General features: G+C 45.0%; 1 protein-coding gene across 2 annotated transcripts; it reads right to left on the bottom strand.

The window, feature by feature from the left end:
* Window positions 1-118: 118 nt before the first annotated feature.
* Window positions 119-22,411, bottom strand: dhrs11a (dehydrogenase/reductase 11a). Of its 2 annotated transcripts, XM_068729416.1 has the most exons (7): window positions 22,049-22,411; window positions 3,093-3,302; window positions 2,123-2,217; window positions 1,645-1,774; window positions 1,376-1,468; window positions 1,214-1,279; window positions 119-1,070 (listed from the first exon to the last, which is right to left on the bottom strand). In XM_068729416.1, exons 1-7 carry the CDS (start codon window positions 22,178-22,180, stop codon window positions 1,029-1,031), a joined length of 768 nt encoding a protein of 255 aa, XP_068585517.1. In that variant the 5' UTR covers window positions 22,181-22,411; the 3' UTR covers window positions 119-1,028. The 2 variants fall into 2 exon arrangements, with proteins under 2 accessions (XP_068585517.1, XP_068585518.1); XM_068729417.1 differs by lacking the exon at window positions 1,214-1,279.
* Between the last annotated feature and the right edge of the window lie 353 nt (window positions 22,412-22,764).

Raw genomic sequence — 22,764 nt, 5'->3', positions numbered from 1 at the left:
GCTCATGCAATTCTATGTCATGCTATGTAAGGTGTAATAAAAAGTCACAAAGTCCACAGCTTGTGACTTCTACAATGACAGGTGAGCTCTAACGTTCGGTGAACATAACAGACCATAATTCACTTTGCGGGCAATTGTTTTTATTTATTCATTGAAGGAGAAATTTCCACTGTGAGGTACACATTTCTAGGGTATACATTTACACAGAGTTAGTTCTTTTTCCCTACATAAGTTGCCAGTGTTTCCTTCTTGTAATTCCTCATAAATGAATCCAAAGTGCAGAACGACTGAAATTATACAGGTGGATAGTAGATAGTAGAAACCCATGTGCTGAACAGACAATGGCACCTGTGCTTTTTCCTGATTCCTTATGAGTGGTTGAAAGCCTTTGTGAAAACATACAGTGAGTAAAGGTGGCAGCATGGACAGACTGATGTTAGTTACAGTGGGTAAGATATAGTACTGTCTATGGTTACACAAATGTGTATGAGACCACATCTATCTATGATCAGAAGTTAAAACATTTATAAAAAAAAAGAAAAAAGATTAAAACAAAAAAGTAATTCTCATAAAAAGCAATTAATCTTTCCATTTAATTTCAAAACGATATGTCATGTGACCTACAAAAACAGAGACAAAACATGTGCAATCAATGGCATACTCTTCCCTCTGAACTGATGGTCGTGCGGATGACCACACAGCACAGCAGCAACTCTCTCCTTTGTTATTTGTTCCTGCCATCGGTTGGAGTCGGCTCAGTTCAGGGACTGGGCTCAACGATTCACAAATACCAGGTTGTTGCATTCAGTAGTATTTTCGCAGTGGTTTACAAAGTCCGTGCCCTTAATTTCCTTGCACAGCCTCCTTAAGGATCATGCCCACTTTGACCACGGCCCTGCAGATCCAACACAGCTGTAGTTGATTTGTTTAACCCCCCCACCCCACCCCACCCTTGCCCAGCAGAGGTCGCTATGGAGTCACCATGGCTGCAGTCTGGTCTGCTCCTCCTACAGCTTCCTGTTCCACTGCTATGACACCTGCTCTACTGGCCTCATCTGCACATCTCCAATCTGGTGACACAAACAAAAGACATCAGTACAGAAACCAGCCGTCACATAACGCTGATCCATTTCATGGTGTAAAAGCGAGAGAGACACAGAGATATATATATATATATATATATATATATATATATATATACACATATATGTACCTGGACATGAGGAGGGGCACTGAGGACAAATGTGACAGCACTGGCTATGTCTTCTGCTTTCAAACACTAAAAAGTGGAGAAAGGAGGTGATGTAACAGCCCTCTGGTATTTTCACTATGTGGAATGCATCTTGTGACTCCGAAGTCAAACGAGCGCTCTTACTTTCATACTCTCGTACACTGCGGCTGCTTTCTCTGGATCACTGTTGTGGTGCCGGAAGGCAAACTCGGTCTCAACTATTCCAGGAGATATACACTGCAGGGAAGGCAAACGCATTGGGAAAAGCGTTCATATTTACTGCTCACGCACTGACAGTTTGGGAAAGCTTAAGGACAAACTAGAGTAGAGTTGTTTATGTGACCCAATATGCGAGCAACAGCACAGGTCAAAGCAAAAATCTTGCAAACTCTGATGACAACCGCTAAACTTACTGTGGCTCTGATGTGGGTGTTTGCTTCTCGGAGCTCTTGCCGTATCCCCTCGGTCAAAGCAGTCACCGCATATTTAGTCGCACAATAGAAATGCTCGTCGGCACTCGGGACCACTCGGTGCCCACCCATACTGTAACAGGTAGAAGGGGAGAGAGATGCTTGAGTTAGTAACCACAACTCTACTTGCATCCTTCTAGGGCAAGATTTCTCACAAGTCACATTTATTTGTATGGTTGAATATCATAGACAGTGTCTCAATGGGCTTTACAGGCCCAGAGCAGATCCCACAAATAGACAGTTGAATCAATTAATAGATGTATAATATTCAACAACAGGATTATGATAGATCTTCACATCGTTCCATGTCCGAGCTCACAATGTGCTTTACTTAATGGCTGCCGGATTTTAACCACCTTGAACAAACCGGCTGAGGTATTTTCAGATCAATCTGTTCTTGGATTCAAAAAGTATAGCTTACCTGTTAATATTGATGATGTGGCCATCGTCCACATTCCTCTCCTTCATTGATTTGTATGCCTCTCGGGTGCAGATGGACAAGGCCAAGACATTCACCTGCAGGGTGAAGTGAAGACATCCACTTAATTCATCTCAGTTTCTATCAATCTCTATATGCACAACATGACACGTAGCTAAACTCGGGTTCGTATCAAAGTGGAATGGGATTTTGCAAAATCTCAGAATACCGTGTGATGAAAGTGTATCAGCTGACTGATGTTCACGGTATCGCTGCATTAGACCATCTGAACCTGCTGTTCCTGTCCAGCTTGTGGCCTCTAAGCTGCTCCCGCTGTGACATTGATAGACGGCAGGTTAAAGCCAACGTGGTGGCAAGATAGGGGGAAGTGACCAAACAAGGTCAGCGTACAGATTAAACACAGGCTAAAAATACACTGCTGTACACATTCATGTAGGCTGCCATGACAACAGATGGACGAGCGTTACGAATGCAGGACTCGGGGAGGCAGGGACTTTGGAACGAGGGGGTCTTTAGTGGTCAAGGGCTCAATGAATCACAATGTAAGGTTTGAACAAGAGAAATAGTGCCGGCTTTCATTAGTGGGCCTCTGCTGTGCTTCTCCTCAGAGCCAATGAAGCAGCCTCTGTGAGGGGAGGGGCTCTGTGTGTGTGTGTGTGTGTGTGTGTGTGTGTGTGTGTGTGTGTGTGTGTGTGTTTGTGTGTTGGCCCATGTGTCCGCACACTTCTGCTTTAATTCTTACTCCAACAGATGACAACGCTCTACAAACAACACTTCCACTCACACCGGGCAACTGTTTCAGCTCCTCCTTCTGCCTTTTTCTGGTTGAATAGAGCACCAATAAAAAAATATAACATAAACGGATGAGGATCATTCTAACCAACCCGACAACAAATAACTACTAGGCTTGTTTCAGCTGAAGCATTTTATTTGTGTGTGATGATCCACCCACATCGATCATGTTCCTCCAGCCCTCCGTTTTCCCGCTGAGCAAGGGCTCATTGTGGGCCAGCCCGGCGTTGTTGATGCACACGTCCACGCCCTTGTGTAGCGTCTTGATGGCTGAAAACATGGACAGAATCTCCTCCTCGTTGGACAGGTCACACTTGTAAGGGATCAGCGTGCCGCTGTAGCCCGCACTCTGACATTCTGCTGCCAGCTTCTGAAAAACACAAATCAGACCCAATTCAACAAACATTTATTAGAGGATAATAAACACAAAAATGTAAGCACTACAAGTCACCATGAATTGATAAACAGGACTGAGACACTGTTGGGCAAGAGCTAGAAATGATTAACCAGTAGCATCATAATTAAGATAGAGTCAGCACCATCATAAAAACACCCTACCCGCTCAGACATGAGGAAAACTGTGAGAGCGTGCAGCCGTAAAATCAACACCACATCATTTGAGGGCAAGAGATAACCTGACAGCATCAGTGAAGCTAGAAGCACTCAAGTCTGAGTATGTCTTTTACCTGATAACAAAACGCATATTAATTGAAATTCCATTTTCAACAAAAAATCAAAATCATGACCCTGGACGAGAAGATGCAAGCATTTGCACACATGTGATGCCTCTTCCTTCGGGTTACAGCTGGGCTGAGCCGGCTGCAGGCTCCACTCCAACCAGGTCAGCTCGTCCCTGCTGTGGGGTTTGATACAAACTGCCCCCCCCCCCCCCCCCTCTGCCAGGCACAGCTGCACCAGTCACCTGATGTCTCGCTCTGGGTGCCAGTCAGAGAATGGGAGGGGGCGTGGGGGATAAGGGCGGTGCTGGTGGTGGACCGAGATGATGCACAGCAGTGTGTGTGGACTAAATGTTTAGAAAGTCCATAATGTGGATGTACTAAAAGGAGAAAACAAACCTATAAAATTTCAACAAAAGCTTCAGTGCGCTGCAATAATCTGAGCATTTTGTGATGACATATTTTGATGTTTGTCTTATTTGATGAACATGAACATGAAGTTGGCAGAAACTGGACATTACGATCATAGTAATAGCTAACTTAGCATGTTGGGTATATTCTCAATCCCACATCAGGAAACAACAAGGGCTTAATTACATATTCCTCCATCAAAGAACTGGCGGACACTGTCAGGATTTATGTATATACGTCTCTTTCCAAAAAGCCTCGTCAGTAATTTGGGCACTTTCCAACCTTTTCTTTAAGATCCACAACACTGTAAACATGCCTTATGTGCATGGACGTTGAGCACCGAGTCTTGCTTTATGGGCAGAGCGAAGCACGTTGTAAAGTACGTATATAATCATAGCTCACAATGTTGAGCTCTTTTTTTTTTTTGTGGTGCAACTAATCCGAGAGAAGAGGCAGCATGATCTGATGCCTCCTAAGTACCTCAAATGTGGTGACAGCTTATACAGCCAGAATGTACAATGAAGAAAACTGCAAAGCAAGCAGAAGAGAAAGACAATCACTCATCACATGTAGTAGCGTGGATCAGTGTGACTAATGTTGTTGGACTTTCTGTTAAATGTCTGACATCTGGACATGAGTGCAGCACATCTGCTGATTGTGGTCGCTGCTGCAGCCGATCCTTAAGGAAACCAAGTGTACTTGTGTGAAACCTGCTTTTTGATACCGGGATTAAATTGGATTTAGGCTTTTTTTCTTCTTCTTCTTTTTTTTTTTTTTTTTTTTTTTTTTTTTAACAAAACATGTAATAGAGTTAATGCATCCTATCTCACACTTGGAGTCTGCAGATTTCCCCTGCTCGTCCTCTAAGCTGTTTAACTGGGATTATCCAGAGTGAAGGCATTACCCGAATAAAGCTGTCAAAATGCTAAAACACTGAAAACACTTGTCTCATCTGTAAAGACTTAGGACAAGCCCCCTTTTGCCCGTGTAGGTGAACCCTTTTTGCCCATCACCTTGACTGTGAGGCTGTGATCACTGGTCTGTTCAGACATTAATGTCAAGTATCTGAACCGCCTTAAGACCAAAGATCTCCAATTCACACCCTGCTGAATCCCCGGAGGGACCGGCTCTCAGGCCGACAGACTGGTGGACAGGCTCTTCTTCATTCAGAAAGGAGGTTAACATAGAGGGGGAAGTCATGCTGGCCTTTTGTTTGAGGGGGAGAACTAGTTGTGTTGCTGAGGTTTAAGTGGGAGCAGCAGAGCAAACAGGCTGTGATCTTGGTCCAACTACAGGAAGTCTCAGGCTGTGAATCTCTCTCTCTCTCTCTCTCTCTCTCTCTCTCTCTCTCTCTCTCTCTCTCTCTCTCTCTCTCTCTCTCTCTCTCTCTCTCTCTCTCTCTCTCTCTCTCTCTCTCTCTCTCTCTCTCTCTCTCTCTCTCTCTCTGTGTGTGTGTGTGTGTGTGTGTGTGTGTGTGTGTGTGTGTGTGTGTGTGCGCGTGTGAGAATATCTCTCTCTGAGAGAGAGAGAGAGAGAGAGAGAGAGAGAGAGAGAGAGAGAGACACACACATAGCGTGTGTGTGTGTGTGTGTGTGTGTGTGTGTGTGTGTGTACTACAGTCCTACAGATAAGCAACAGCAACATAGATAGATAGATAGATAGATAGATAGATAAATAGTAACTTTATTGATCCCGCGAGGGGAAATTATTTAGTTGCAAGCAGCAATAGGATACAGAGCAGCAATAGCTTACAGTAAAAATCTTATTATATTAAAAAAAAAGATGCATATTTCAATACACAATATATACAATTATAATAACAGAGTAAAGATATTATATAAAAAATGCACACTATATACACAATGAATAGAATAACAGAATAATATTAAATCAACATAGCTGGCAAATGCACTCCACACGCGATCCATTGATCACAAACCAAATTATAAACTGGAGATCTGCAGGTGAAGCATGTTTGGTGCCACTCCTTTTTAACATAGGGAGAGAGAAAAAAAGCCTAGCTGAACATATCATAATGACAGACAGCAGAGCTGCTAAATGAGCCTTGGGGAAACACATAAAACTGAAGATAAGTATGTTTGAGGGCAAGGTGTACTGGACACACCCAAATCAATCAAAAGCCGCATCGGAATCCAACATCAGTTTTTATGGAGCTAAATCCAGGTCAAAAGTTTAGATCATTAGAAAAAATTATTTGAACCTGAAAGTTCAAGTTATGGTCTTGAACATTGGAAAATACAGCAATGTATTCAAAATAAAAATAAGTGAATGAAAAGTTTTTTTTGGGTTGAATATAATTTTGATTCAGTTCTGGAATTTTCTTGAATACATTTATTTTTTAATTTTTCACTTTCATATATATTTTGATATTTGAGATCTTGTATTTTTCAGTTTCAAATTATTTTTTTTTCGGTTTCAAATCTTTTTTTCACTTTCAGATCGTTTTTTTCAGTTCAGACTTTTGACCCTGATCTAGCGTGGGGGCGTGGCTTCAACTGAGAGGGGCGTGTCATCATGAGTGACAGCATCACAAAGAAGGCCGAGGACCTTCCTCAACAACCTTCAGGTAACGTGGGCACCACGAGAATTATGATTGAACAATTTCTATACACCATATTCACGTGAATGCAGAGGGGAAAAACTGTGAGCATCAGCTATCCTGAAGGAAACTTCGGAGGGAACCAGCTACTGGTTCGATTGGTCTTTCGCCCCTATACCCAGGTCGGACGACCGATTTGCACGTCAGGACCGCTATACCCTCGCCAGGCGCATATCCTCCGTGGCGGTGCGCCGCGACCCCGGCACGATGTCGGATTGGAAAGGCTCGGGGCGAAGGTGCTTTTCAGCGCTCCTCACCCAGACCTCCCTACTTTCCGGGGCCGTAGACTAAGTGCTCGCTGTGCCCGCTCTCCCTGTGGGGAGGGACGGGTCCCGGTGTTACGTCCCTACTGGTTTTTAAACCTACTGGTTTCCCTTCCATGCGCAGCAGCTGTTGTCTGCCTCTGTCGCCAGATTCGTCACACATTCACAAACATATTGCTGGAGATCTATAAACCACATCTCATATGCGACTGTCGCACTGAGGACAGTCCGCCTCAACCGCGTCGCCAGGGCGGGGATCGGCTCAAGTAAAAGGCGTCAGGGGTTTGCGGCGATGTCGACAACCCACCCGACCCGTCATGAAACATGGACCAAGGAGTCTAGCGCACGCGCGAGTCACAGGGTGAAGCAACTGCAAACCCCGTGGCGCAATGAAAGTGAGGGTCAGCGTGCCGGGTGAGGTGGGATCCCGGCCACGTGGGGTCGGGTCGCACCACCGGCCCGTCTCGCCCCCTCTGCATTCGCGTGAATATCGTGTATAGAAAGTGTTCAATCATAATTATCTTGGTGCCCACGTTACCTGGAGGCAACATTGTTGAGGAAGGTCCTCAGCCTTCTTTGTGATGCTGTCACTCATGATGACGCGCCCCTCACGCTAGATCAGGGGCAAAAGTCTGAACTGAAAAAAACGATCTGAAAGTGAAAAAAAGATTTGAAACCGAAAAAAAAAAAAAAAAAATGTATCTGAAAATATAAAATCTGAAAATGAAAAATACAAGACCTCAATTATCAAAATTTATATAAAAGTGAAAAATGAAAAAATGAATGTATTCAAAAAAATTCCAGAGCTGAATAACAATTATATTCAAAATAAAAAAACTTTTCATTCACTTATTTTTATTTTGAATACATTGCTGTATTGTTCAATGTTCAAGACCATAACTTGAAATTTCAGGTTCAAATAATTTTTTCAAATGATCAAAACTTTTGACCTGGATTTAGCTCCATACGTTTTTCCCCTCTCAATGCAGCCTTCAATACTTGGTTTACTAATCTTGGATTTCTTTTGACAATATTTACAAAATGTAAAACTTTTTCATACAAAATCCATTTACATATCACCTGTGTTATCAGTTACTCTCACATGGTTTTGTTCGTGGGCAGTTATAAAAGACCGCACATGCGTACAAAGAACTCAAACAGAATTCACTGTTTGCCATTACCCAGACAGTCTTGATAAGACCGACACTGAAAAGATAAAAATTACTTACAATTCAAAAGACAAATTATGTTACAACAGGTCATAAAGGCTTTACGTGTCCCAGCAATGGGTGTGCATACACCCACGCAGCACTCTCCTGACACATGTTTACATGCCTACATGGTCACATTCACGGGGGGGGGGCTGTTATATAAGCTCCACAATGCATGGAACATCATTGTCCTGTTCATCAATCATTCACCCGCTCACGTGGAGCTGGTGTAAATGGACCGGGAGAAACGACTCGCTAGAGAAGTGGGAAGGGATAAAAAAAAATAAAGCTGCCAAAACGTTAAAGGCAGACAAGATCTAAGTGGTGAGCCAGATCAATAGCACGAGGCGGCAGCCATGAGCGGAGAGCGCTGAGAAATTAGATTTGTCTCAGTTTGACTCTGGAGGTCTCGCAGGCAACAGATGGATTGTGTTATAGGCCACCGTGCCCCGTCTTATGGTCTGAAAAGAAATCCAAATGTGTAATGCAGCCAAAAAAAAACCCCCTCCCCTCTTAATCCTTTGTGTCCCAACTCTTAAGTACCTGTGACACACAAAACTATTTTGCCTGTCAAAATGCAAAATGCATGCATCCTCATTACTGAGATTGTTGCCCACTGATCACAAAAAGTGTGCGGAAGGAGGGAGGAGTAGAGGGCGGGTTGGTAGCCAGAAAGAGAAACAGAAGGAGAGCTAGAAAACAAAACCTGAGGCCTGCTGCATTAAAGCTGATCAAAACACATTCAGATCTCAGTATGTGTTGCTCTAGGAGGAGGAGAACAGCACAGGATGGGGTCCTGCAGGCAAGGGGGAATCCACCCCAATAGATGAATTCACATTAAGACTAATTTAGAGCTACCACGACATTTCACTAGGAGCCAAATTAAATTAAGTGAAGGGGAAATTCATTCTTTGTTTATCGGTTCCTTTTCTGAAAATAAACTAACAAGGAGGTCTCTGAGAAACACATCCAGTTAAGACACTTTATTCTTTACTCTAGCCCTCTCCACCACTCAATGTCCAGCTCAACTACTACGGTGTGACATAAAAATAGACTTTCAAGCTTTTTAATATACGTCTCTTGTTTGCACTATTCTGCTGTAATCTTGTAAATTTCCCCATGCGGGACGAATAAAGGATTATCTTATCTTATCTTTAGCCTGAGCACAGTCATATCGACTGTGTGTGTGTGTGTGTGTGTGTGTGTGTGTGTGTGTGTGGGGGGGGGGGGGGTCAAAGGTGATAGCAGGTCATAGGGGAAACTTTTTTTTTTTTTTTTTCATTCATTCATCTTCGTCCGCTTATCCGGGATCGGGTCGCGGGGGCAACAGCTCCAGCTGGGGACCCCAAACTTCCCTTTCCCGGGCCACATCAGCCAGCTCTGACAGGGGGATCCCGAGGCGCTCCCAGGCCAGTTTGGAGATATAGTCCCTCCACCTGGTCCTGGGCCTCCCTCGGGGTCTCCTCCCAGCTGGTCGTGCCTGGAACACCTCCCTAGGGAGGCGCCCAGGTGGCATCCTCACCAGATGCCCAAACCACCTCAACTGGCTCCGTTCCACGCAAAGAAGCAGCGGCTCTACTCCGAGTCCCTCACGGATGACCGAACTTCTCACGCTATCTCTAAGGGAGATGCCAGCCACCCTCCTGAGGAAACCCATTTCGGCCACTTGTACCCGCGATCTAATTCTTTCGGTCATGACCCAGTCCACATGACCATAGGTGAGGGTAGGAACGAAGATTGCTCGGTAGATAGAGAGCTTTGCCTTGCGGCTCAGCTCTCTTTTCGTCACAACGGTGCGGTAAAGCGACTGCAATACCACCCCAGCTGCTCCGATTCTCCGGCCAATCTCCCGTTCCATTGTTCCCTCACTCGCGAACAAGACCCCGAGGTACTTGAACTCCTTCACTTGGGGTAAGGACTCATTCCCTACCCGGAGTGGGCAATCCACCGGTTTCCTGCTGAGAACCATGGCCTCAGATTTAGAGGTGCTGATCCTCATCCCAACCGCTTCACACTCGGCTGCGAACCGATCCAGTGAGTGCTGGAGGTCACAGCCCGATGAAGACATCAGGACCACATCATCTGCAAAAAGCAGCGATGCAATCCTCAGCCCACCGAACTGTAGGTGGGCTATAGGGGAAACTATTTGATTTAATCAACAGATCTGTAAAACTGATTTTCTCCACAAAGAATCACACAAAAGCACCACTTTATCTTGTTTTTTTACCAGAGATGTGCTCATACGTTTTATGGAAACAACTCATTAATCATGAAATAAAAATCATAAAAAAACAACGAAAGAAATCTTAGCCGATTTAGACCAAAAAGACAGATTATTCGACTAAAAGAAGGCGGCTCTAGTAGGCTGTATAAAAGCATTGCAGCAGAGAAGAAAGTTGGTTGAGCGATTATCTCTCCTTCACACACTGAGACTGTCACTAAAAGGTCCAAAGGTCTGACAGGGCGGCTTTTACAGCACTTCCTTGAGGTCTCATCAAGACAAAGAGATAAGAAACATAATTACGCTCTTTGTTGGTAACTACACTCATTGACAGACTTCTGGGGACTTCCAATCAAGGAATACGTTTTAACATGGTGCCTGGGTAAATTAAAGAAAACATTGTCTGTAAAAACAAGTACATAGCGCAAATAAAATAAGGCTTTTGTAATCTGAAGAGTCTCGACTAAAGACGGAGGAGGCAGCCAGGTGTTGTTGTGCAACAGACTGGTGCAACCAGTGTGGTGACATTTTACTTTCCCAAACAAAGTGAATAAAAACAGGTAGATCAAAATCAAAATATGACAGAAAATTTCTGTCAGACATACTTCAAAACTAGATCAACTACAGAAAGAGAGACGCCTTTAGTCACACATCCACATGGGCATCATATGATTAAAAAAAACATCTCTCCGGTTCTCTTGTTTGTAGTTGAAACACGCTGAAGCGTCCTGCTAGTGAACCAGCATCCATCACGTGTGATGAGTGATTCCTGCACCTAACGCCGCTCATCTGTACAACAGCTTTGCTCTCGTCGCGGGGTCGTAGCTGGGAGCAACAGCGTTATGCGTGCTGACTTTTAGATAACTACAGCCCAGAGCAACAGAAACCAGACGAAAAGGAGAGTCTCATGGAGACGGTGTGGATCGGTCGTGTCCCAAATTAAAAAACCTTTTCAAACTGCGCCAGCCTGAGCTGGGTCCTTTCAACTCTGTGAGCTTAGAATAACCAGAAAATGTTTCCAAAAATCAAACAAACACCCAGCAACGAATCCAATTTGGCCACAGTCGAAGAGACCACAATCCAATTTGCATTCTTTCTCGTCGAGCCCCCCCCCTTCCCTCCCCCTCCTTTTATGGAAAAACTGAACTTGGCGAACTCAACTTGTCTCCGTGTTTGTGTTGTAGACTCATAAAATACTTTTACCGCAGAGAGAGAGCTTTCCTTTGCACTCTGCTCGGTCTCTGCTACAAATAAACATTCAACAACAAGCGCTGGCCTGCTTCTGCCGCTGCACTTAGCGTCTGTACGGTGACGTCTTCCTGCTGTCGCACATCTGAGGCCTCCGCGCACGCACAGAGGAGATTTCCAGAAAGTCAGAGACAGGACAGGACAGGAAGCGCCCCACCTATCATAGCAGGAGGCCGGGGGGGCATGTCAATGCCGGTAAACCTTACACCCTGAAAGGTGATGAGCACAGAGAGGACGGCACAGTGGTGGCTCACGGGGGGTGGGGGGGGTGGGGGGGGGCACTGAGCTGCCGAGACCGATCAGACTGTTAATTATATAAGACCCTGGTGATTTAATAGAAGTAATTAAAAACACTCCTGACATGATTTTCGTGGAGACTAAAGTGAGAATTAATGAAGAAAAGTGACATCTTAGGGGGAGTATCAAAATCCATCCATCCATCAATTCCCTACCTATCACACTGGCAATTTCTACACTCAAGCAGAAACTCCCAGCACAAACTGCACATAAACCTGTGAACTTGGAATAGGTGAACGAGAGGTTGAAACTAATGTCAAGGTGAAAACGTGCCGAGGTCAGTAGTGTTTGCCCGTTACAGAGATGAGTGAGACTGATTTCTTATCAGCAGCATACATCATAAATCTGTGTCTAGATACTCGTGAGTCACTGGTATCCCCTGGCCCGCTGCTTTGGGAGGATTCATATATGAGGAAATGCTGTTGCTTGCGTCGGTGACAATGTTGCTTCTCCCTGGGGGGGAAGAATCCACGGAAACTGACGGATTATTAGTCAGGTATAAATCTTTGTCAGCTCACAGCTCAAGTGGAAAAACGTGCAGTCAGTGGAAACGCTTTCTGCTTGGGTAAGACAAAAAGCTTGTGAGCATGACGAAGAAGCCGCAAGGTAACTCGATGAGCTTAGGAGAAAATTGACACGGGAAATAAAAAAAACAGCAACTGTGCAGGTGAAGATAGCGGTGATGTGATTGTTTTCTGACAGCCGATGACAAGAGATACAGGAAAAAAAGAAAAAAAAAAGCCTGTAATGACTGGACGATTATTCATAATGTACTGTACATAGGCTAAATGGGTTTTAGAATAAAGAACAATTCAACTACCAGCTAACTCTACATTTTGCACATCACACAAATCACAGTGTGAGCAAACACTTTGCTTTAAACTAAAGTGTCTTGATAGCTGTACTTAGGCCTGCTTTAAACTAACTTGCTTTAAACTGTCTCGATAGCTGTACTTAGGCCTGTCTCAGTGGCCTCAGTTGTGAAGTGCTTTCTGAGTTTCTGCTTGTTTGAGCAAGCCTTGATTGCTGATTGCAAAGGCGGAGCTTCCACTAGATACGATCCCAAAGCCGGATAACTTTGGAAACTCCGGGTAGCGTATTCGTGTGGACGGACGGAAACGCATACGTTTGGAAACGATGACGTAGACACCCGCGATCGACTACCAGGTTAACTGACAACTGATTACAGGCATTGCTGACCTTGTTGTCTTTACTAGCAGCTGTTGTCCAGTTAAAGTCTGCATGTCTGCGGAGGAAACAGCTGTTATTGTAGCGATCGGTGAGCGGTGAGAGAGAGAGAGAGAGAGAGATCAGTGAGCGGAGAGAGAGAGAGAGAGAGAGAGAGAGAGAGAGAGAGAGAGAGAGAGAGAGAGAGAGAGACCCGCAGCGCTGTAACTAACATTAAGTCTGAAAAATAAAACGTATTAAACTTTCCACGAACTGTATCTGTTTGAGTTTATAGAGGAAGATTTGAGAGAAGATCTTAAGTATCAAACACATACTTACGATCATTAAAGACTACTTTATTACTCTGGTTGCTTAGTTACAAAATACGACAATCTACTTCCTGTTTACATCAGCGCATGCCCAGTGAACGTGAAGAGTCACGTGATATTCGTTTCCAGGCGTGTAATATGGACGGAGATCACTTCGGAAACGATGGCTGAAACGCCGTGTGGATGGAGATCGTTTTCGTTTGAAAACTCTTGTTTCCAAACGAAAACGGAGTAATGTGGATGTAGCCTTAAACCAACTTGCTTTAAACTGTCTCGATAGCTGTACTTAGGCCTGTCTCAGTGGCCTCAGTTGTGAAGTGCTTCCGGAGTTTCTGCTTGTTTGAGCAAGCCTTGATTGCTGATTGCAAAGGCAGAGCTTCCACTCCTGACAGACAATGAGCAATCAGTAGATAGCTGTACTTAATCACTGCTGGAAGCGTCCACTTTCAAGCGTCTGACAAACAAAGGCAACAGGCTGACTTTTTCAAGCCCGACTTCGTCAAGCTAAGACTTCTCAAGCGTGTACTACCATGTGCTTGCATCCTATTTCTGTCCGTTCCTCTGCCCGGTGGTCACGTAGACATTGGGCAGCTTTCAGGAGCCGTGACCCCACTAACCTCATCTATCCTACTCTCTCAGCTCGGGGCGAGCAAGTGGTGGCAGGGGGGCTCTGGAATTGCCAGTCGGCAGTGCCGAAAGCTGAGTTCATCTCAGGTTACGCTTCCTTGCTCTCCCTTAACTTTCTTGCTCTAACTGAGACCTGGATCACACCAGAAAACACCACCACACCCGCAGCTCTGTCAGATGTGTACTCTTTCTCTCACACTCCCAGAGCTGCGAGGCGGGGTGGTGGTACTGGCCTGCTAATTTCCCCATAATGGAAATACTCTCTTGTCTCTGTTCCTCAGTTCTCCCCGTCCTCTTTCAAATTTCATGCTGTTACTGTCACTTATCCAGTCAAGCTCACCATTGCTGTTGTGTATCGCCCACCAGGGCCTCTTGGTGAGTTCCTGGAGGAGCTCGACACACTAGTCTCGCACTTCCATGACGATGGCTCGGCGCTCATCCTGCTCGGTGACTTCAACATCCAGACCGATAAGCTTGAACCTCTTCTTTCCTTCCTCTCCTCCTTTGACCTTTACCACTCCTCTTCTCCTACCCACAAGGCCGGCAACCAGCTGGATCTTATCTTCACTAGGCACTGTTCTACTGCTAACCTCTCTGTCACTCCCCTCCAGCTCTCTGACCACTATTTCATGTCCTTCTCCCTATCCTCTCCCCCATCACTTCCTCCACCTACCCACATGGTTTCTACCCGGAGTAATCTCCGCTCCCTCTCCCCTGCTGATCTTTCCTCTTCTGTCACCTCTGCTCTCCCTGACCCTGAATCCTTCTCTCTCCTATCCCCTGATACTGCTACTGATCTTCTCCTCTCCACCCTTACTTCTTCTTTGGACAAACTCTGTCCCTTCATCTCCAGGCCTGCACGGCAAACTCCACCTGCCCCGTGGCTGTCGGACTCAGTGCGTACTGATAGACGGAGCCTAAGAGAGGCTGAGCGTAAATGGAGAAAAGGCAAACTCCCGAAGGACCTTCTTAACTTCCAAGCTCTTCTTTCCACTTTTTCCTCCTCTCCATCTACTGCTAAAGCTGCACTCTTCCGCTCTAAAATCCTAACCTCTGCTTCCAATCCTAAAAAACTCTTTGAAACTTTCACTTCACTCCTCCAACCCCCACCCCCTCCTCCTACTTCCTCCCTTCTCCCTGATGATTTCGCCAACTTCTTTGACAAGAAGGTAAATGATATCAGATCCTCCTTCTCTCAGCCCCTCTCTCCCTGTCCACCCTGTCCAACCCTGCCCCCACAGCTCTCCCTCCCATCTCCACGCGCCATCTTACCCTTTCTGGCTCCTCTCTCCCCTAACGAGGTCCTCAACCTTGTTACGTCTAACCGCCCCACCACGTGCTCCCTTGACCCGATCCCTTCCCCTCTTCTTCAGTCTATTGCGACTGAACTCCTTCCTTTCCTCACCCACCTCATCAACACATCTCTTGTTTCAGGATGCTTTCCCACAGCCTTCAAGACTGCCAGAGTCACCCCCTTCTGAAGAAACCATCACTTGACCCCTCTGATGTCAAGAACTTCAGACCGGTTTCTCTTCTACCCTTTCTATCCAAAACACTTGAACGTGCTGTCTTCCTATCTCCACCAGAACAGCCTTTTGGACCCCCACCAGTCCGGGTTCAAAGTGGGTCACTCGACAGAGACGGCCCTCCTTCCGGTGACAGAGTCGCTTCACGCCGCAAGAGCTAACTCTCTCTTCTCTGTCCTGATTCTCCTGGACCTGTCTGCGGCGTTTGACACTGTGAACCATCAAATCCTCCTCTCCACCCTCAAGGGGATAGGCGTCTCAGGCTCTGCACTCTCCCTGTTTGCATCCTACCTGACGGGTCGATCCTACCAGGTGACCTGGAGGGGGGCCGTGTCGGAACCACGCATGCTGACTACGGGGGTTCCGCAAGGTTCAGTCCTGGGCCCCTTTCTCTTCTCGCTCTACACAACATCTCTGGGTTCTGTTATTCGCTCGCATGACTTCTCCTACCATTGTTATGCCGATGACACCCAGCTGGTCTTGTCATTTCCCCCCGGTGACACCCAAGTGGAGACGCGCATCGCTGCGTGTGTGGCTGACATCTCGAAGTGGATGACGACACACCACCTCAAGCTCAACCTAGACAAAACTGAGCTACTGTTCCTCCCGGGGAAGGGTTGCCCGCACCGGGACCTGTCCATCACCATTGATGATACCGTGGTGACGCCGACTCGGACTGCGAGGAACCTGGGTGTGACCCTGGATGACCAACTGTCATTCTCAGCAAACATTTCATCCGTTACACGCTCCTGCAGATTCCTGCTCTACAACATCAGGAGGATTCGTCCCTTCCTCACTGACGAGACAGCACAGGTTCTTATCCAGGCTCTTGTCATCTCCCGCCTGGACTACTGCAACTCTCTACTCGCCGGAGCCCCGGCGACGGCCATCAGACCTCTGGAGCTTGTCCAGAAAGCCGCAGCTCGCCTGGTGTTCAATCGCCCCAAGTTCTCCCACACAACTTCCTTTCTCCGTTCTCTACACTGGCTACCTGTAAGAGCTCGCATCCAGTTTAAGACTCTGGTGCTAGCCTACAGGGCAGTGAAAGGAACAGCTCCTTCCTATTTCCAGGCCATGGTCAAGGCCTACACCCCCGCCCGACCACTTCGCTCTGCTGCTTCGGGGTGATTGGTTGCCCTGTTGCTCAGAGGTCCTGGCGGCCGATCGACCCGGTCACGGCTGTTTTCTGTCCTGGCCCCACAGTGGTGGAATGAACTTCCCACTGACGTCAGGACAGCAGAGTCGCTGCCCATCTTTCGCCGCAGGCTGAAAACCCACCTCTTCAGGAAGTGCTACCCTGAGCCTTCCACTTAGCACTTATTGTATTCATACTAGCTTGTTGTACTAACTGTTTTTCTTGTTACTGTACTTTGGCTCTGAGTTATGCTCTGCTTCATGCTCTTAGATGCTTGTTTGGAAAAGGAAATGTACTTATGACTTCTGGTGACTAGTAGTTCTTTTGATTACCAATGTTGAATGCACTTATTGTAAGTCACTTTGGATAAAAGCGTCTGCTAAATGACTGTAATGTAATGTAAAGTATATGAAGAAGCGCAGACACAGACTAAAAGAGAGATAGAAACTCAAAGTGAGGCAGAGGTTTGAGACAAAGAGTAAATCTGTCTGACCTGACCCACTTCAAACCCGTTCTGTGGTGATATCTGTTCATTGTGAAATCACAGGCTGTCCAGACAACTCACAGGAGGTGGCTGAGACAGTGTCAGGTTTGCAGACAAGTGAGACACGGATTGTCTTTTATTGTGTCACCTCAGCTTTTAAAGCATGACTGAGCACCTTTTACGTCCTGCAGAATGGGCACCAAATCGAAGTCAGTCAGCCAAGGTCTTAAATTAACCTTCTGGCTTCAAGCTTTATTTCAGAATTTACTCACTTGCATAAAAGTTGTTTGGGCTAGTCTCTCTCTTACACTCACTCACTCACTCACTCACTCACACACTCACACACACACACACACACACACACACACACACACAAAGTGTAGAGGCTACTGCTTTGTGTAGAGCAACATTAACAGGCAGCCAATTGGGAACTTTGACAAAACTTTCAAAACAGGCAAAGACCTGAATTTCAATACAACCAATGTATTCAAATGCTATTTTCTCAAAAGGCCAACGGCATTGACCGTCCAGATTTGGAGAAAAAAAAAAAAGATCTTCTTTGGACACATTTCATGCAGAATATCTTCCCAATCTCTTGCTAAACCGAAACCAAACCACAAATCTGTTTAGCATTGAAAACCCACAAATCTGTTTAGCATTGAAAACCCACAAATTATGTTCGCTAAATTTATCTGATCTAAACCTGCAGCAGCCAAAGCTTTGAATTTTGACAGATGCGGCTACTGTGGGGTAGCCGCAAAGCACCCAGGGAACGTCTGTTTGACTTTAGCCATTTTAATTGGACTTATACAATACAAAAAGATGTGTTTGATACACAGAGGCGGATGTTCTGTCTTAAAACAAATGGGACTACTTGACAATGAATGACTTTGTAACCTTGATAGAAAAGTAATTATTGCCCTATTAAAAATGAATCATTCATAAACATACTGTATAGAGATTGTAGATGTATGATTCTATTGACCAGTGAAGAAGGAACAACTATGTTTTGATGCTTCTTGTCGGCCTGCATACAGTACGACACAAATGTTACTTTCCAGGAATCATTGAACGCAGAGGTGACAAACTAATTTGATTGATTATGTGACAAAAACCACCCCACCCTCTGCCTCTCCTCCCCTGGAGCAACAGCAGCCCTGACCTACAGATAATAATAATAATGCTGATAATACAAAAACATAAAAGTACAACTTATGGTCTTATATTGGAAAGGCGCAGGCACTTACTTACACTCATAATAGCAACTATGATTAAAAACCAGGTTACGGTAGATTCAGATGGAAAACAGTTTGCTAGACTGCATTATATTACAACAACCAAATTTAGCAAACACATATTAAATCACTTTTATCTAAATTCATAACAGCGTGATGGAATTCCCCTGCTAAATGTGGGAAAAGAAAAGAAATGAATAGTAGTCTTAAATCTAGTATTTGCATTTTAAATGGGGGATTATTTGAGTTGTTGTGATCAGCAACTGGCATCCATACTCCCATAGCTGTCTATTTAGTACTGCATCCCCTTTTGCTAGGTAAGATACAACAAACCCAACATATGGGCTATGTGGGCCAGACTGCAACCAACCAGTAGCTGCAGTGGACGTCCTCTTCTTCTGAGTCAGATTCTCAAATAGAAAAAAACATGCATATAGTTACAATAAGTCCAGAGAGGATCCTTCCAGTTTGATGGTGATCTCACTGCTAATACTTTTAAATACATTTTAAAGGCTACAATTATTTGGAGAATTGTTATTGTATTAGTTTGTGTTATTACCTTGCTCCCCGCCACCATTATTTTCTGGTTATTATAATTTAAAACGCTTTGTGTGACTTTTAAACTCACCTGCTTTCACCTAAAGTAGGGCGATACTCATTTTCCCCAATAGGTGGCAGTAACGGTTTTTGGCATGGCTGGCGCTGTAATTCTTGTCTAAAATAAGCAAGTTAGACTAACCAAGAAAGGACAGTCGAGATCGCAGATACGAAGCAGACTGTCTTCTTTTTGTATTCACAGGTGAGAGAAGTACACAAGCGCCAGATACATTTATATTAAGTTCGCTCACTTTTGCGGTGCCATGTTTTGATGTTGATTAAGTGTTTAATACTGAAACGTAGGGCGGCTAACTAAGGCTAGCATCATTCGCTAAATGAGGCTATTCGCGCGCTAGCAGTTTAGCGCCATTGTAACGTCAGTAACCTGACCTGATAATTGTATTGTTCATATGCAAGATTGTATACAGATAAATGGTGTGTCCTGTGATAGATATAAGCAGTAGTTTGTTAGGCTGTATAATTCAGGTTGTGTGTTCACAATTCATGTAATTCTTGTCTAAGATAAGCAGTTAGACCAGCCAAGAAAGGACAGTCGAGATCGCAGATATCCATCTGAGACTGTCATCTTGTTGTATTTACAATATTCACAGCACAATAAATTCATCTGGAAAACTGAATGGACATCATAAGTCAGAGTGTAACAAGTGCATACATGCGGCTCTCAATGGCACACTTTTGAACTGCACTGTCCTATGCACAGAGGCCGCTTCTAAACCTTTTAAATGCCCAAACAATACATTGTGTGCGCTGTGAAATAAACGCGTATTCCACTGGCCTTTGAGGGTTTCACAAGAGTTAATGAGAAGCTGTGTTGCTGCTACTTGGACGCGTCCCCGTCGTCTCCATTCCTGCACAGAGCCCATGGTGACCACACGTCTCCCTTCGGCCCGTTGCTCCCCTGCTGCCAACTTTACAGTCTCACAGACAGGCCAAACAATGCCGCAGCCGGGACTCTTTATTTACGCCGCAATCTACGACATTTGAATACATTTATCCTTTCATTGTCGTTTTTTATCTGGTCTACTACAAGTGTGAATGTTGCTGTTGGACGATACTGACATCAAAAGCAAAAGTAGAAGAATTACACACCAAAAGGGAAGTCATAAACAGTGACTTAGTGATGGACACTTGCACTCTCCACTAGCAGCATGCCAGGTTTGGCACAACTACAGCAAGAACCCAGTTTACGTTGCAAAGGGTACAATACTGGCTTTGTCCCTCAATTCACACAGACAACTCTCTGGGGTCTTGTACAAGTGATGAAATCCGTCAGAATGGGAGAGATGGAAACATGTCACTCTACACAACCTGATATCAATAGTTCCACCAAATATTTTGTTAGTTTAATCTTTTCTTTCATGTATCATAATAAGAAGTGTTGAGATTGTTCTGGCTGTGATGTGGTCAGCTCTTAAATGCCGAATGATTGTATTATGTAAAAGTACTATAAAAAGGTTTAAAATGTTGTGACCTTGTTTTGTCACACACAGGCTGAAACAAGCTGCTGCAGTTAACTGTTGACAGCAGGGACCATGTGACCAGAGTATGAATGGAGGGAGGCTATTTATTGCACAATTCACATTAACTCTATGCATGTATGTGCGTGTGTGTGTGTGTGTGTGTGTGTGTGTGTGTGTGTGTGTGTGTGTGTGTGTGTGTGTGTGTGTGTGTGTGTGTGTGTGTGTGTGTGTGTGTGTGTGTGTAGTTAAGGTGGAGAAAATGCTTGCATGTAATAGAAACAAGACCTAACTGGAATATGTAATAATTCCTTTTTTTAACACTAGGAAGAAAAAACAACAACAACAAAGATTGATGAAAGAAAAAGTAATAATTTATATAACTACGATAAAATGGAACAAGTGGATGTACTGAGGTGACATTCTACGGTACAATGCCTAAACATTCAAATATGACAATGCTGTTAACAACCACAGGCCTGCTAAGCTGCAGTACTCTGCTTCAAAGAAAAACACATTAGCTGTCTAAAAGGTGTCTGAACGTAGGCCTTCGGCAGCCCAGTGCTGGGAGCTGGGACGAGTGGAGGCTTAATTATTGGCTGACAAGATAAGCAAGGTGCACGGCCCTGGGGCTTATGGTTAGGCAAGAGTTAGTGGGGTGGGGCCACTGGCTGCAATAACCCTGGCTTCTGCCCTCCAGTCTGTATCCCCCTTTAGAATTAATTATTTTTTTTAAATTACAGCCATAAATTCACTAGTTCGATACAACATGTGCTATACACTGTATAGTGATCGGAAAAGCCATTCATGTACACTAGACAGTACTTAATATATAGTTGGTGTCCCACCAGACGCACTGACACCTCTCTTTGAAACTATGCAGAGGTAATTTGCCTCTACCTGAACAGACCGTGTATTACTGCAACACTGGCGGTGGATGAAGGATGGCAGGGTGAGCCACTAGCTCCTGTCCCACATCATGAACAGTTGTTGGCAGGTATCTCCCTCTCTGACCTGTCATCAGGAGAGACATTCTACATCCTCTGCTGCCGCTGACCCTAACCTCGCTGGAGAAGGTCAATCAAAAGAGAGTGATTTTTCCAAGAAAGGATTAATAATAGAGATTATTACAGATTAGGAGGCTGTGGGATATGCAGAGTGATGCTGGTTTTAGGAGCATCGCATTTGTTGGGTGGTACCGTGAGCCAATCCGGGGTACAATAAAATCCCTGTAATATTCATATGGGAAATCTGAACAGATAGTCTGGATTTAGCTAACGTCGTGGTTTATAGCGCTTGTGATGCCAGTTATTTTTGGATTTAACATCATTGTTACGGTAAAACTATTAAGATCAATGCGGTACTTTCATAAAATCGGCTAACGTTATTGCAACATCGTAGTTACTAGACTTGTTTATTTCAACAGCGTCCACGGGGCTAAAGGTTTCTATCTGAAGTTGTGAAGCTAACGTTAGCTAACAGTTAACGTTAGCTAACGTTAGTTTGTTGTTGCTCCAACAGAGCTAGCTTATCTGAGTATAGACCGACTATTTCACAGGTGTTATAATTGGTATTAAATTAAATGCCCACCTCTATTTTGTCCACATTCCTGGCACAGCCGACCACCCTCATGCCTTGCTGGACCAGTGCCCGAGCTACAGCCGCTCCAATGCCCACCGAGGCTCCGGTCACCAGGGCCACTCTGCCTTTCCACCGCTCCATCTCCACTGCACTGTCTCCACCGGTACTGTACGCGAAACAACGGCTCCCGTGCTGCTCCTCTGTCTGCTCAGTCCAAGCTGTCACAGCTATCAGTAGTAAGGTATGTTCAAAATGAGGGATGCAGCAGCTACAGCCTCCCGTCTGAGTCCGCCCAGCATCTAGGACAGGCGGCGGACAGTGTGCCTGAGCCCGGATCCATGCGCTCCTCTGGATGAAATATGAAGAGTCCTGGCGTGAGTAAATGTTTGGTTCATACCACCTCCCACTTGCTTTTTGAACCCCGGTGCCAAGCTGCATTGAGAGCTCTCCGTGTGTTGTCATCTACCGCCACCTGCTGGAGAAAAACTAAAATAACACGAAGTGTTTCGCATGACACCTTCAAATATTCCCTGTAATCACACGGTTCTGGTCCGGAGATGTTCTAAAATAACAGCAGTAAATTAAGTAGTTTTGAAAGGTATGTTATTTAGAAATCAATCCTTGCTGAGATACTCCGTTATGTGCTCCAATACCACCGATATTTTAAGAAATGTCTTCAACACAAAATAACAAATAAGGATTAAATCAGAAACATATACCGATGA

Source organism: Cebidichthys violaceus, unplaced genomic scaffold (assembly GCF_023349555.1).
Source record: "Cebidichthys violaceus isolate CVI_PGR_0920_01 unplaced genomic scaffold, fCebVio1.0.p SCAF_46, whole genome shotgun sequence".
Classification (NCBI taxonomy): domain Eukaryota; kingdom Metazoa; phylum Chordata; class Actinopteri; order Perciformes; family Stichaeidae; genus Cebidichthys; species Cebidichthys violaceus.
The sequence above is the reverse complement of the archived record's forward strand: the minus strand, read 5'-3'. Positions and strand labels throughout refer to the sequence as shown.

Coding starts and splice junctions, on each gene's coding strand:
- dhrs11a (XM_068729416.1), bottom strand. CDS start 22,180: ATGGAGCGGTGGAAAGGCAGAGTGGCCCTGGTGACCGGAGCCTCGGTG. Junction 3,303..22,048: donor GGAATGTGGACAAAATAGAG/GTGGGCATTTAA, acceptor TGTGTTTTTCAG/AAGCTGGCAGCAGAATGTCA. Junction 1,469..1,644: donor ACACCCACATCAGAGCCACA/GTAAGTTTAGCG, acceptor CCTTCCCTGCAG/TGTATATCTCCTGGAATAGT.